The sequence below is a fragment of the Rhincodon typus genome, chromosome 16 (genome assembly GCF_021869965.1).
Source record: "Rhincodon typus isolate 14 chromosome 16, sRhiTyp1.1, whole genome shotgun sequence".
Classification (NCBI taxonomy): Eukaryota; Metazoa; Chordata; class Chondrichthyes; order Orectolobiformes; family Rhincodontidae; genus Rhincodon; species Rhincodon typus.
Genome location: NC_063347.1, coordinates 39,084,105 through 39,099,712, shown reverse-complemented (window position 1 = coordinate 39,099,712; position 15,608 = coordinate 39,084,105). Strand labels below are relative to the sequence as shown.

General features: G+C 38.5%; 1 protein-coding gene across 1 annotated transcript in view; it reads left to right on the top strand.

Moving 5' to 3' along the window:
• The window catches only part of tafa4b (TAFA chemokine like family member 4b), a 155,799-nt gene extending 150,240 nt beyond the window's left edge, over positions 1-5,559 (top strand). Inside the window, exon 3 of the mRNA XM_048606736.1 lies at positions 5,417-5,559. Coding sequence (XP_048462693.1) covers positions 5,417-5,559 — 143 coding nt within the window. The remainder of the gene's footprint in view (positions 1-5,416) is intronic.
• Positions 5,560-15,608: the final 10,049 nt, after the last annotated feature.

Below are 15,608 nucleotides of genomic sequence, written 5' to 3'. Positions count from 1 at the left end.
TGATGCTTGCTAAGGCCTTGATACAGTTTTTGAAGTATAGTGCTCAGATCTGTGTACAATTCTGCAGCGTGTTGTGTCAAGGCTTAGCATCCTTTGTTTTTTTATTCGACGCCCTAACAAGGAAGCTAATTATCCCATATGCTTTCTCACTAATATAATGTGTTTATGTCCCTAGTATTATTTGCACCAACAACCTTAAACTGATTGGTCTGCAGTTGCCAGGTTCTCCCATCTCTCCTTTTTGACTAGGGAGTTACCATTTGCAATCCGCCAGTCATATGGCACCACTCCCATAGCTGAGGAGAGTTGACAAGTCATGGTCAGAACTTCTCCGCTCTCCACCTCTATTACAATAGAATCTGAAAACCTAGTGTTAAAGGTGGCTATTTGACCCATTGTATCTGCATTAGCTCTCTTTTTAAAATTAGTAACCATCTCTTTTCCATATAGCCCTGTATATTGTTTCCAGCTAAATAATCATGCAATGCCCCTTTTTTGCACTTTCTGGATTCTAACTCCTCATTGTGTGACAATGTTTCATCTCACCTTGTATGTGATTTTTTTACAAACATTTTAAATCTGTACCCTTTGGTCCTTGGTCCATTTATGAGCAGGAACATTTTCGCCCTATCCAATCTGTCTAAACGGTGGCACGGTTGCTCAGTGGTTAGCACAGCTGCCTCACAGCGCCAGGGACCTGTGTTCAATTCCAACCTCGGGCGACTGTCTGTGTGGAGTTTGCATGTTCTCCTTGTGTCTGCGTGGGTTTCCTCTGGGTGCTCTGGTTTCCTCCCACAGTCCAAAGATGTGCAGGCTGATGGATTGGCCAAGCTAAATTGCCCATAGTGTAGATTAGGTGTGTTAGCCATGGGAAATGCAGGGTTATAGGGAAAGAGTAGGGGAATGGGTCTGGGTGGGATGCTCTTTGGAGGGTCGGTGTGGACTTGTTGGGCTGAATGGCCTATTTCCACACTGTAGGGATTCTATAACCCTACATGATACGAAGACTTCTATCAAATTTCCTCCTAGTCTTCTCCTCTCCAAGGAAAACTGTCTCAACCTCTCCAACCTACCCTCATAACTCAAGCATCACATCTCTGAAACCATTCTCGTAAAACTCTTCTGCACTCTCTCCAATGCATCACCAAGAACATAACTTTTTATTTTTCTGTATTTTTAATTGTGGACTGAAATGGGAAAAGGACTGTTTTAAAACTAAGGATTGTGGAAAGTATTAATTGGTCTGACTCACTAAAAATTTGACCAACCGACGGTTTTATTCAACAGACATGCGCATAGATCATTACACTCTATCAGTATACTTAACCTGGTCGGAGCATGAAACTTTCATTTACAGAGAACTGGCTAGGTTCTTCGGGTTCGTTTGCTTGTAGTTTTCTCGCAGTGTTAGTCTTGTGTTCTGCTGCTGGGAACAATTCACACTGATCCCTTTGTAGGTCCTTTACTTAAACCTCATCTTTACTACATCCTTTTCTTGTTGGCTAGTAAGTGACTCAATTATTCTTTTAACTCAATTAATGGTTCTTCTTGTCATGCAGCAGTTTGAGATCGTGTCATTTGTTTTAACTCAATCAATAGTTTATCTGGTTTATGCCACAGTTTTGATCTCAGCAGAAACAGTTTGAACCATTTCTTCGGTACTTGACTCGTGCTCTGGGGCCCCGTAGACTATTAACCTACTATATTTCATTCCACTTTACAGCCCCTTAGTCAACAAAAGAGTTACTGCATTTTTAAAAAAACAAGTTAATTGGCACTCACTGTCAGTGCTGTTAACATAGTTTCTTGTTCTTGGGAAAGGTTACTACAGAGGAGTTTGAGCCTGAGGATGTATATGAAGGGAGATTTGGCTGGTAACAAGTAGCTTATTGGTCTTTGGAGTGGTCACCAGTTGTTGTTGACAAAGGCCATCTCCCTGCCAACAACTGTGATTGGTAGCTGAGCAGCTTGGGGCAGGTGAATATTTGGTCTGTAGCTATTGGATCTCTGTAAAAGAAGGAGCTGTTCTTTTCTCTGCAGTTCAATAAAAAACACTCAAACTTGAAGAAAACCACATTATCTCCCCTCATCAGGTACTGTAAGCTGTGGCATTTAATCAACAAATCAAAAACTTTATAAAAGTGGACCAGTTGTTCTGTCCTTCTTGCAAGCAAGTGAAAGTATCTGGAGAAGGAGAATTGAGGAGCAAGAAGTCCTGAAAAACCATAAGGATCATCTCAGTGAGCCCTGTGGGACAGGAACCATTGAATTACCTTCCCAGCTTTTCCCTCCTCTCATAATACCCATGCATTTTTGTGTCTGTCTGTGTCTGTCGATTATGTGTATGTAGAAGGAACTTTTTAAGGGGTTAGGGTTTTAAATTGTAGAATTGTATGTTGTCAGATCATAACTGTCTATCTGTTGCTAGAATCTATTTAACTTTGTAACGGCTTTGGACATAGCAGGTCTTGACCTCTGGCGTGCTACCCCAGTGAGGCATAACAAAGTTTTAGGGCTTGTCTGACATCTATATTAAGCAGAGGCAATGAGGGTTTGGAAATGGAATTGGTACAAACATAGCTGAAGGAAAATCTTGTTCTGTATGGCATTTTAGACATGACACTGGAAATAACAAAGGACTTGGTTGATAATTTGAGGATAGCATTACTTGACAGTTATGAAGACAGATGTAATTAAGAGTTTAGCATGGCACTTCGATTTAATGGAAATAAAAGAGAGATCAGGGAGCAAAACATTGTAATCAGTTGCTATTCGGATATGGTTAAAACAGTGTGAGCCTGAGGTGAAATTGAAGACACTAGAAATAGCAGAAAAAGACCAGGAAGGGAAGGTGGCAATGGAAATGTAAAGAATGGAAATCAAAAACTAGAATCAGATTTGCAAAGGGAAAGAGAAGTGAGAGAACATGAGTATAAACTCAAAACAATAGAGTTGAAACAAAACAGGAGACGTCAGGTACAAATGCATGCCCTAGTGGGTAGAATCTGAGTCATAACTTGAAGTCCAGTATGGAAATATTTAAGTTTTTGCAGGTCCTACCAAAATTTGAGGAAAAGAATGTGGAGCATTCTGCATGTCATTCGAGACAGATGAATCAGGAAAAAGAAAATTAGATACTGCTGATACAGATTAAATTGACAGGTAAAACACGGGAAAAGTATGCTTCGCTGTCAGAGGAACTTTCTCTATTTTAACTTTAGTTACTTTTACTTATTTTAACTTTACTCTTGTGCTATTAACCATAAATCGGAGGTGAGTAGAAAGTAGAATTTTCTTACTATTATAAATCTCAAATTTGCTCCCTTTCTTATACCAGTAGCTTTTTACTTTCCTTGTCTTAGTATAGAAAACTACATTTTTACGCTTTGCTGGAGTTGAAATTTGGTCCCTGACAGTAGCTGTTTAACAAACAATCAACTCACAAATTACCTGTGATGTCATTCAACGTTTTTCAAACTCAGCCATGCTCCCTGGAATGGCTTCCCCTCACAGGTTTGACCCCTTGTGCCACCAGAGGGAAGTGAAAGGCACTGAGCCTCTGCCTCATAATATTAACCACTCCATAATATTACCCCTTGCAGGTTTGACTCTTCTGCCCTCTGGAAGATAAGTCACCAACTTAGAAGCATCCCATTTGGATCAGGTGACTTGTTAACATTTGAGTAACGCCAACCTATTGAGCAGCTCCTTTCTTTATATTGTTATACTTCCCACTCTGTTCGGTATGAAGGCTGGCTAAAATAATAGCTTAATGTAAATATTATAAACAATTAGCACTTCTGTTTTAAATAGTTAATTTAGTCCATCTACTGTAGCTTAACTATTCTATGTTTTTATGCATTATTTATTGTTTATTCACTTGCTTATTTTTTTGTTCACTAAATTTGCCAGACAGCATGAAATGTGATCTGGTGCATTTTATGCTGTGTTGCTATTTGGACTTACGAGAAAAATCATTTGAGAGCATAGGATATGTTGAAAAGTTGAAGAAGAGCTTTCTCTTCATTATTTTGGGAATGTTATCTTTAAACTCAGCTATTCAATGGGATTGTTAATGATATACTCAACGTATGAACAATAAAAAAAACATTTAAAACAGCATAAAATATAGAAGCTGAAGCATCTAAGATAAGAAGAGAAAATGAGACCACAAAATGTAACATCTCCATTAACTCTCCCCCTTTCAGTTCTGAACTATTAGTATTCAAAGATTTGCAATGAATTGGTAGAAATTGTGTTCAGAAACCACAAACATTGGTAATCACACTGTGCATACATTGCTCTTGTAACCCCTTTGAACAGGAAGGCTTCTTTTTCCAGAAGATGAATGTGGAGTTCTATTTCCATTAATAGCATAATACAGAGGTTAAAGGATAATTACTTAATTAATGTATGTGAAATCTGACACACTATCACTGATGAACTCTAATGATGTCTGCTAATGGCTTTTCCACTTTAGTTTGGCACCAGATAAAACAAATCCTTTATTGTTAAAATACTTAGTAATGTGTTTTTTTCTGTTCAATACTTCCTCAATTATTAGTGGATGTTTTGAACCCACTTAGATAAAGGTATATTGAATGAATCACCTCTCTCAGAAATTCTCTCACTTCTGTAGCCTGTAAAAGTAAAAGCTTCTGGTGACATGCAAAAATAAACAGCAGGAACTGGAATATTAAGTGATATCAGTTCCTATCTCATCCTCAATTCATTTCATGCCCATACTTTCCATAAACTGAAATATGTTTGTACATTGTGTTTCTAGTACATTGTGTTTCTAACCATTCTACAACCATTAATTAATGTGCCAGCATAACATGATACTGTGACCCATTGACAAACATGTGTTCTAACTTTAGTCAGCATCGAGACAGTTTCATCATGGCAGGGTGTGGGAGGAAAGATTTTCTGTTATGGAAAATGTTTTCCTGTCATTGAGTCCTACAGACTGGGGTTGGAAAATCACATCCTCAAAACTGTTGCTGCAGAGATGAGTAGTTGTGCAAGAGTGATGAACAGGAGTGGAATTGGGAAGTGTAATTAAAACCAATGAGCTTTAAATCATATAAATTAATGCATTAGTGCAAACGTAGAATCTTCTTATTTGACAGTAATTGGAGAACACATTGGAACTCAGGTAATCTAACTTGTAAACATGATCCATTTACTTTGGTTAGAATCATAAGTCTACTAAATAAAGCCCAAAAGCACAGTCATAAAAATAAATTGACCTTGAAAGCCAGACAAAAAAAGATGATATTTAATTGTAATTCCGTTCAAGGTTCGATCTAAAATTGAAATAATGAAATCTAAGCTGTTTCATTTGTTTTATGCTGTTTGTATGCATAATCTGCCATCGCTAATCTGGAAATGGTTTCCTTCAATTCTTTTCCAGCCTCTGTAGTGATGCAGAAGTGGTGGTGCCATATGAATCCTTGCCTAGAGGGCGAGGAATGCAAAGTTCTTCCAGATCTTTCGGGATGGTCCTGCAGCAGTGGTAACAAGGTCAAAACCACCAAGGCAAGTAAATTGAATTAGCAGCCAGTCAGACTCTACACTGATCTTAAGTATGAAGTCATTAAACAATTCTCCTAAAGGTTTTTCTCTATTATGAAATAATAAAAACTGTCACTTTCTATCTGCTAGAAATTGCGAAACATTAAATGTCAGAATGTTCATTGCTATACTTGTTAACAATGAATGATTTACACAGACTTGTTAATGATATTGCTGAGGAAAACTGTATAAACTACATGAACATAATTTTTAAGAAAATTTTAGCACTGATAAAAGATATATTTATAATTTGGGAAGTTTTTGCAACTATCCAAATGGCAACAGCCAATATTTAATTTGAAATTTTGTACCAAATGTACATTTTTCATTTTCATGGCAAAGTAAAATCTATTATAACAGCTTAAATGATCAATGTTGGAAATGAATCTATCCCTAAAGTGAAGTGAATCTCCTTTGTGTCAAGTAAGAATTGTTCACAAAATGTAGCAGAGTATATTCGTGGTCATAATCCTGTCAACAGCTTGACTGCTATTATTGGAATTCCATTAGGTTTTATTCTATATAAAATAGCTACTATGGGCTTTATTGGTTCTAGTTCCTTTTTCTTTATTATCATTTGTTACACATATTTAACAATACAATTAGTGCCCTAGTTGAATACCATAATAAATCACAATATCATTGTGTGTCTATTTTAGAATTGTCATGATACTTGGAAACTACTGTGAAAATGCTGAGTGTTTTCAGCTATATAGCTATTAATGAAAATATGGAACTTTGTATCTTATTCCTCAATTGAGGAAGCACAGTAAAATCAATCCATATTGCTGACAATTTGCACAAATTAAGATTAATTTTGTTTTTGATAATCATATAACCTGAAAATATGTGTTGTCCATAAACAGGGTCATTTTTGTGATTACATCTTTAAGGATAGAACTGAAATTGGAAAATAAAATGGAGTCTTTTTTTTAATGTACACCTATGGTGAGTGGTGGCTGATGATCGTTTTGCTACATGATAATGTCTCACCATAACAGCTTGTACCTTAAAAGTTGGCCTCCTAGTCCTGCCGTCTTACTTTTACACAGTCCAAGACAAAAAAAAGTAATCTGCTTGTTTTGTGTATCCTTTTGATGAAGGAGCAAAAAGATGCAAAATTGACAACACCAGAAGTTACCTTTCCATGGTTGGATTATGTTCTGATGTAGGCTGTTTGATTTTTAATGCAGGTTCAGGCTAGACCTATTAGTTAAGACCATTGCTTATTTTTAAACTATGTATGATTCTCAGGCGACAGAGCAAAATGTGCTAGGCTGCAGGGTCTATCATCTTAGTCAAACACTAACATATGACTTCTGAGGTTCCAGTAATAGCGCAACTGACCTCAAAGGCCTATATTGAACTCTCTTGTTATAACCATCTAAAGGTAGAACCATCAGTGTCCTGCATTTATAGTTCATATCATTTCTATGTGTAGCATTGCTGGCATCTTCCCAAGATTGAAGCATTTACAAACATATATAGCCAGAATGAATGAATGATCCATCTTGCCTTCCTCCTGAGTATCACAGATGCTAGTTCTCAGCCAATTCTATTCACTCTAAATGATATTAAATGGTTGAAGGCACTGGTTACAGCTAGGGCTATGGGCCCGAACAATATCCTGATTGTAGTTCTGAAGAGTCCAGAATCAGCTGTACATTTATTGAAAATAATCCAACACAACTATAACATTGGTATCTAATGAAAAATTGGCCACTTATATTCTATTCATAAAAAGCAAGACAATTCCAATCAAACCCATCGGTCTCTTCTCAGTCATAGCAAAGTGACAGAAGTTGTTAATGAAAGTGCTAACAAGTGACACTTAGCAATAATCTGTTGATCAATGCTTAGTTTGTGTTCCAATGGCCAACTTTGCTCCAGTCCTTTCTAGAGCCTTGGCCTAAGCAAGGACCAACGAGCTGAATTCCAGCAGTTAGCTGAGAATTACTGCCTTGACAAGGCAGCATTTAATGAAGTGGCATTAAGGAGCAAGTGTAATATTGAAGTCAATGGGAATCAGGAAAAAAATGCTCCAAATGTTGGAGCCATACTTATCAAAAAGGAAGATTTTTGTGATGTTTTGAGGCCAATAATTTCAGGACATCCCTTCAGGAACTCAACGTGGTACCCTAGGCCCAACTATCTTCAGTTGCATCATCAAGATCTTTGCTCCATCGTATAGTCAGAAGTGTAAATATTTAGTGGATATACAATGTTCTGCACCATTAATGGCTCTTCAGATACTGAAGCAGTCCACGCTTGCCTGCAGCAATATCTACACACTCAAGAAGCTTTACACCATCCAGAACAAAGCAATCTGTTAGATTGGTACAACATCTACAACCATTCACTCCCTCCACTACTGACACAGAGTGGCAGCATTGTGCACCATCTACAAGATACACTGCAGAAATTCACCAAGGCTCCTTAGACAGCACTTTCCATATTTTTGGCTACTATGATTTAGAATGAAAATGGCAGCAGATCATGGGAACACCACCCACCTGCAAGTTCCTGTCCAAGGTACAAACCATCCTGACCAGGAAATATATTGCTGTTCCTTTCATGTTACTGGATCAAAATCCTGGAACTCCCTCCCTGACAGGAAATGGATTGCAGTAATTCAGGAAGGTAGCTCACCACCATCTTTCCAAGGACTATTTAGGTTAAGTAATAAATACTGTCTCAGCTAGTGAAGTCCACATTCCCATAAACGAATTTAAACAATTGTGATATACAGGAAGGCTGTCCAAGGGCCTTCTCACTGTTGATTAATTGGGCTCCCCACTTATGACCTTCCTACCCGATTAAATGCCACCCTTGTGGCTGAACTCAGCATGGAGGGGATACAAGGTTCTGCTCTTTCATTGTGGATAGTATTTAGAATGTTATTGTATGTTTGTGTGGCCACAAAGTGAATGCATCACTTGGATTTGATCAGACCAAGATACAGTTATTTTGCTGCTGCCCATACTTCTGAGGTCAGTGTGTATCAGCGGTTTTGGAAGCAGAAGCCATTCATCAGCATGTTGATTGATGTATAGAGAGCTTCCCAGTGGTGGCTGTGCTGCCTAGAGGGAACATTGATGGGAAGGTGAGTTCACCTTCTGTAAGATTCCTCTTTACATATTGGGTGCCTCCCACACATCTAGTACCTGCAGTTGCTCGCTTCCCCAAAACCTCCCTGAATTCTCCATCAAGAATACCAGAGACGTCTCCCCACCCCCTTGTCTCACCTTCCCATCCTGTCACAAAACTCCAGACTTTCCTGTTTTGACACTCTGGGACTTGGAATCTGGGGTTTGGGCACTCAGGAGATATTTCATAATTCTTAACAATGATACAGTCTATTGAGAAAGAAAGATAATGAGAAGGATGCACCATTTGTGGCTAACTAAAGACATTAAAGATAATATCAAATTGAAAGTAAAGACATACACTGCTGTAGAGAATAATGCAGTAAATGAGAAGGCAACTGTTAGGGATAAAAGGCATGAACGAGAAGGGGAATTTAAAAATGTCGTGAGTTATTCTTATGATAGTTTTGGAAGAGTTTTGTTTTATTTGTTTGTTTATTTGTTTTGAATGTGGGCATCAATGGCTAGGCCAGCATTTATTGCCCATACCTAACTATCCAGAGGACAGTTAAGAGTCAACCATGTTATTGTGAATCTGGAATCACATGTAACCAGACCAGGTAAGGATGACAAATTTCTGATGTAGCTTGCTATTTACATATTTGAGTATTACTCTACAGTTATCATTATCTATATAATTATATTTCACCAGCTGTTGTGTCAAGTCAACCTGACTGAAAGCCACATATCATGGAGTTGTAGATATTTTCTAGTCACTTCAGAAAGCTTGAAACTCTGTTTCCCCATCTCTGACAGCCAGGCAGATGAAACCTCCTTTGATTTTGTAGTGCCTCCTATGCTGCTGTTACGAGTTGGCTCCTCTAATTCTCTCTACCTCTTTATTGTGCTATACAACTTCTGTAATAAGGAAAGGAACAAACCCATGAGTGAGCGTATGGTCACCTGATAGATGGCATTCATATGGTGAGGATGACAATTGGTGATGCATGAAATTGCATAATGATGGCTGTCGGTCACTGTGGTGGATGCACAGATGTGTCAATGAAAATTGAGAAGGATTGGCACACCTACAAGGATAGCTGTGTAACAAGTGGTATAGCGGATTAAATTGAGAAGTAACGTGAAGGGGAGGGGTGATGTATACAGCAGAATGTAGGTGTACATGCAACAGTGCTCACCTTTCCTGGCCAGGTTAGGTCTTTATGTGGCTTCCAGTATTGCATTCAGAAGTGTAGCAGGACCCACAATCACAGCTCCTTTGTTTCTACCACTGGTTTCTTCCTCCCACTGCTTGGGGAATTGTGTACAGATGGAGGAGATTGGAACAGAAGTAGACCATTCTGTCCCTTGAGCCTAATCTGATATCCACTATCAGCGTGGCTGACCTACGTATATTTCAAATGCCATGTTCCCATCTACCTCTGATAATACTCAATTCCCCTGTCTAACAAGAATCTATCTACCTCTGCCTTAGAAATAGTGCAAGCAGGGCCATTAGATATTTTGAGGCAGAGAGTTCCAAAGGTGCACAATCTTCTGAGAGACCTCTAATTTTCAAACAGTGTCCACTAGTTCTCATCTCATCCACAAGGGAAACATCCTGTCAACCCCAACATTGCAAGACCATTCAGGATCTTATACACTTCACTCGAGTCACACATCTTTCTTCCAAACTCCAGTGGAAACAAGCCCAGCCTGTCCAATGTCTCCTCATAAGTCAATCCATTCATTCCAACTACCGGTCTAGTAAATCTCCTCTGAACTGCCTCCAATGCATTTTTATCCTTCCTTAAACAAGAGATCAAAACTTTACCTTCAAGATGTGCTCTCACGAATGCCCGGTATAACTGAAGCGTTATGTTCATTTTACGTTCAGTTCCTCTCATTAAAAAAGGATTGCATCCTATTAGCCTTTTTGATTATGTGTGTACCTTCAGGACACATGTATTGGAGCAATAAAATCCCTCCGCCACCTTGGAATTCAGCAGTTGTTCTCATTATAAGTTATACAGTAGGCTACGTTTTTATTCATCCTCCAAAGTGAACTACTTCATATTTTTCCACATTATACTCCATCTTCCACTTTTTTTTTGCTTACTCACTAAACCTTATCTGCAAGCTCGTGTCTTCTTCACAGCATACTTTCCTACCTATCTTGGCATCATCTTGAGTTTAGCTGCCATTGCCATCATTGCCATCATCTAAGTCATTGATGTAAATTGTAAAAGGTTGAAGCCTGGGTGCAAAACCCTGTGGGATTACACCTATTGCATCCTGACAATCAGGTGAAGAGTCATTTATGCACATGCCCTGTTTTCTGCCAGCTGGATAATCTTCTATCCATGCTCATATGCTACCCCCTACACCTTGAACTTTTATTTTCTGCAATAACCATTGATGTGGCACCTCATGAAATGCCATCTGGAAATTCTAATACATCTCCAGGCTCCCCTTTTTCCAAAGCATATATTACTCCTTCAGATTACTCTTATAAATTGGTTAAATACGATTTCCCTGTCACAAAACCATGCTGATTCTTCTCAGTTAGTTTCAGTTTTTCCTAACTGCACAACTATAATCTCTTTGAGTCATTCTAACACCTTTCTCATGACAGATATCAAGCTAATTGGCATGTCCTTTCCTGCTTTCTGCCTCCCTCCTTTCTTGAATAGGCGATTTGCTGCTCTCTAGTTTGATCAAATTACCTTTCAAGAATCCAAGGAAATTTTAAAACTATTGCATCTAATTCATTAGTAAGTTCTTTTAAGACCTAGACTGAAGTCCATGTGAATCTGGAGTCCTCTCAATTTATAACTTTATCCGTTTATTTAGCACCCGTTCCCTCATGACTGTAATTTCACAAATTTCTTTTCTTCCTTCCACCTCCTGAGTTACAAGTATTACTCAAATGGTTTTGAGTCCTCTCTAGTGAAGACAAACGTAAAATATTGGTTCATTCAATCTGCCGTTTCCTTATTATCAACTACTAACTCCCCATCCTTAGTGTCTGAAGAACCAGCAATCATTTTACTTAATCTTTTCCTTTTTAAATACCTGTGGAAACTCCTGCCATTCATTGTTACATTCTGGCTATTTCCCCCTTGTACTCTGAATTTTTTCTCCTGATTAACCTTTTAGTCATTCCTTGCTGTTATTTATATTCTGACCGATCATATAGCCTGCCACTCATAGGAATGTTTTTATTCTGAATATTCTGATATACACTTAAAAATCAATCGCTGTGGCTCTATTGATTTCATCCCTACCCTATTGTACCAGTTCATTTCAGCTAGCTTAGCTTTCATGTCCACATTGATCCTTTATTTAGGTTTAAAATACAACCTTAGACCCTATTTTCTCCCTTTTGGATTGAATGTAAAATACAATCATGTTATGATTGCTGCTACCTAGAGATGCCTTTACTTGAGGTCATCCATTAATGCTGCCATGTTACACAATACCAAGTCTTATAATAACCTGTTCTCTGATCAGTTCCAGAACTTGCTGCTCTAAGGAAATGTTTAAATATTCTGGATAGGACTCCTTATTCATGCCATTACTGCCAATCTGGTATTTCCAGGTCATATGTATCTCCCTCCAGCACTTCAACAGAATATCACAGGAGGAATCAGGGAACTGTGTGTGGCCTTAGAATGCATCAACATTATTCTTTAACTTCATCCTCTCTGCTTGTCAATTCCAACTCTTAAGAAAATGCATCTTTGCATTTCCTCTTTAAATATTGGAACTGAGATAACAACATATAGGTCCTCATCAAGCCTGCTGCTGTGAATTAAATCACAAACCAGAAATAAAATTAGAATGAGCTGACTGCTTTAAAAAAAACACTGGATGATGAATTGAAAACCTCCCAGATTTCACAGACAATATCAGATTCCCTTCATCTCCCAGGTTAACATCCTAGTCTATAAAATATTTAAAAATTTGTGTCCTAAAGTAAGAAAAAACTGATTGAAACATTGATCCAAATTATGGTCAAAGAACAGCGTGATGTTTGAAATTTAGCCCGATCATTTGTTGTACAATTGTATCTACTAAACATCCCCATGATTACCTGAAAATACGTTTAAACATCTGCAACACGAAAAAATGTTCAAAACATTCAAGAAAATATTGAACTGCAGTTTTTATGGATGAAGCTAGTCATCTGTAAAAACAGATAAAACTAGTTTTATTCTCTACTCTTGACTGCTAGTGAGGTAAATTCATATCAAATACTGAAGATGAACAGTGTAAGGTGTACGCTCCAAGTAATGTACCATGAGAAGCTGTAACTGTTTAAAAAAATTTTTTAAAAATTAAACTCATCGTATTGATAAATGTGGGGTATTCCTTCAGAAATAATTAAAGTACATCAAAATATCCTTTTGTTCTCACAGAATAAGCAGAGGGGACAGTTTCCAAAGCAGGGAGTGATTCAGTGGTGAGCAAGGTCAATAAGGAAAGACAGTTCTGCAGTCTCAATTCCGAATGATTCATTTTTAAAGCAGTGAGGAAATAATCACACCATGCTCTTCAAATATGATACTCTCCTAAGGTTTGATTGAGGTATATTATTCTGGGTAGTTTAGTGTGAAAGGACCATCTGCATCAAATGAAGAGTGCTTGATCATACCATAGCCTATCTTCAGCTTAGTATAATTAGATATATATTGTAGGTTATGAATAAGATGGACCATGTTCTTAAGCAGTAGCCTTTTATATTCAAGTATAGCATCAGTCAGCAAAAAACACAAGGGAATAAGTTTTTTCTTATCCTTTGCCAGGTAGCTCATGATTTTCTGTGTTTTGAGCCATAATGCTAATTCTAAAGACTTTCAGGCTATGGAATTGCCCACAAGCTACGATTAATCTGTTTCTGAAAATATTCAGTGCACAGAATGTTAATGCACAAATTGTCAATCACATTATCTCCTATAGTTGAATTTCTAAACTCTAATGATTATTGCATGTTGTTTTGCATGGAGTCCTATAATAAGATGAATTGCCTTTAGCAATTTAACACACTCTGTTGAAAAACTCTAGAAGGTGCATAAAAAGCACAGGAGATTGCAGGCATTGACCTTCATTCCCTCAAGAAATCTCATCAAGATGAATTCGGTACTCCAATCAGAACTATCGTAGCTGTGACTTAGCACAGTTTGATTTCTCGCCCAGTAGTAGCCAGAAAATCTACAATAGAAGTTCTGATATTTCTGCTAATTTTAAGATGTCAGCCTTGGTTCAGTGATAGCTACTTTGAGTCAGAAAGTTGTCATTTCAAGTCGCACTCCATTAACTAGGTTAGGACATTGGTAGATTACAGAGGATATGCTGTGCTCTTAGACATGTTGCCCTTTGGATGAGATGTTAAACTAAGACACAGAGCACAATCATGGGAGGCCTGGAAAATTAAATGGAGTCAATGACAGATATCCACTGCCTTCCTACCTCTACTCAAGCACACTCTGGGCACAAAGGACCATGGGCGACCTTCTGACCCTGTCTCCACTAAATCCTTAAGTGATCAATTCACGCTGTTAAAGGGCTTTTCCCTGTCTGGCTTGCAATTAACTCAGCTCCAGGCCTGATAACTAACAGGTAGCCTGTCAGTTTGATTAGGGGGTTTGATTTACACAATTTTTTACTTGATGGAAGAAGACATGGACAGGAGTAAGAAGGGTGGTCACTGATAGCCAATCCCTGTCCTTGTTTCTGAGGCCATGACCTCCTGCTCACTACCGTCATACCAAACAACATACACCTTTGTCCCTGGCATTTTGGGAGTCTAGGATGCAATACCAGCAGTAGCCACACCCTCTTCCATGGTGCTGCTGAGTGCTGTGGCCAGCATTTCATATCCTAGGGTTCTCAGTCCAGAGGAAGGCCTGCTAGTGTCTACATATGTACCTGATTGACACAAGATCCAGCAGATCTTTCTTCTAACAGTCAGTGTACGTGTCTCAGTGCTTTATCAGGCAGTTTGCAAGTCACCCAGCTAAGAAAGATTTCACCCACTATCTGTGCTCTTGCCTAAGTTAAGTGATTGTTTGGTAATCTTTGTTAAAAATGTATGGGAATTCACCCTGTATCCTAACTAATATTTATCCCTCAACCAACATCACTAAAACAGATTATCTTGTAATTGGCCCTGATATCTAGATATTCTAACTCTGATTGATTAAGAATTTCCAGTCTCCTTTTAGATATCTTCTCCATTGAAGATTCTGAGACAGGGACCTCCTTTAAAAACCCGTACAGAAATCCATGAATGTAGCTGTGGAGAGAATTGGTATGAAAGTCAGGCCACTTTTTACAGCAGTAAGTGTCCTACATTCTGTGATGCAAGTGTCCAGCAGCACAGACAGCCAATTTGCCAGCTCTTGTCAAAGGTTAAGTATGTAAGGTCAGTGTGGTGTTTTAGTGCCAAGTGGGTGAGGATGGCCAAGGGCTAATAGGGTAGGATGCCAGGTGGGTAAAGTCAGCATCATACCAGGTGAATGGGAATTCAGGTAAATGCTTAGAGTGGTGTTGTGTTCTGTGGGACCAAGATAATTAGGTCAGGCTAGTGGGGGGAACGGGGGTGAGTGGAATGCAGGGTCACATCATGAGGTAAGGGGAGGTGGATTCAAGTTGGGTCAAGAGTGGTTGTCTGGCTGATTGTACGAGGTTGAGAGCGCTGTAATAAGGGAGGTGCATTGTGAGTCAGGCTTAATAGTTGCCCAAGAGTTAGACTACGTTCTAAATTCCCTAACTTTTCCTGGATTGGTATTGAGCTGAGGTGAAACAGAACTTTCAAATTCTCCTACTTTAAAAGGATTCTTTTGGAGAATTTTTTTTCACTCATGGGACATGGGTGTCACTTGCTGGGCCAGCATTTATTTCCTGTCCCTAGTTGTCCTTGAGAAGGTGGTGCTCAGGTAC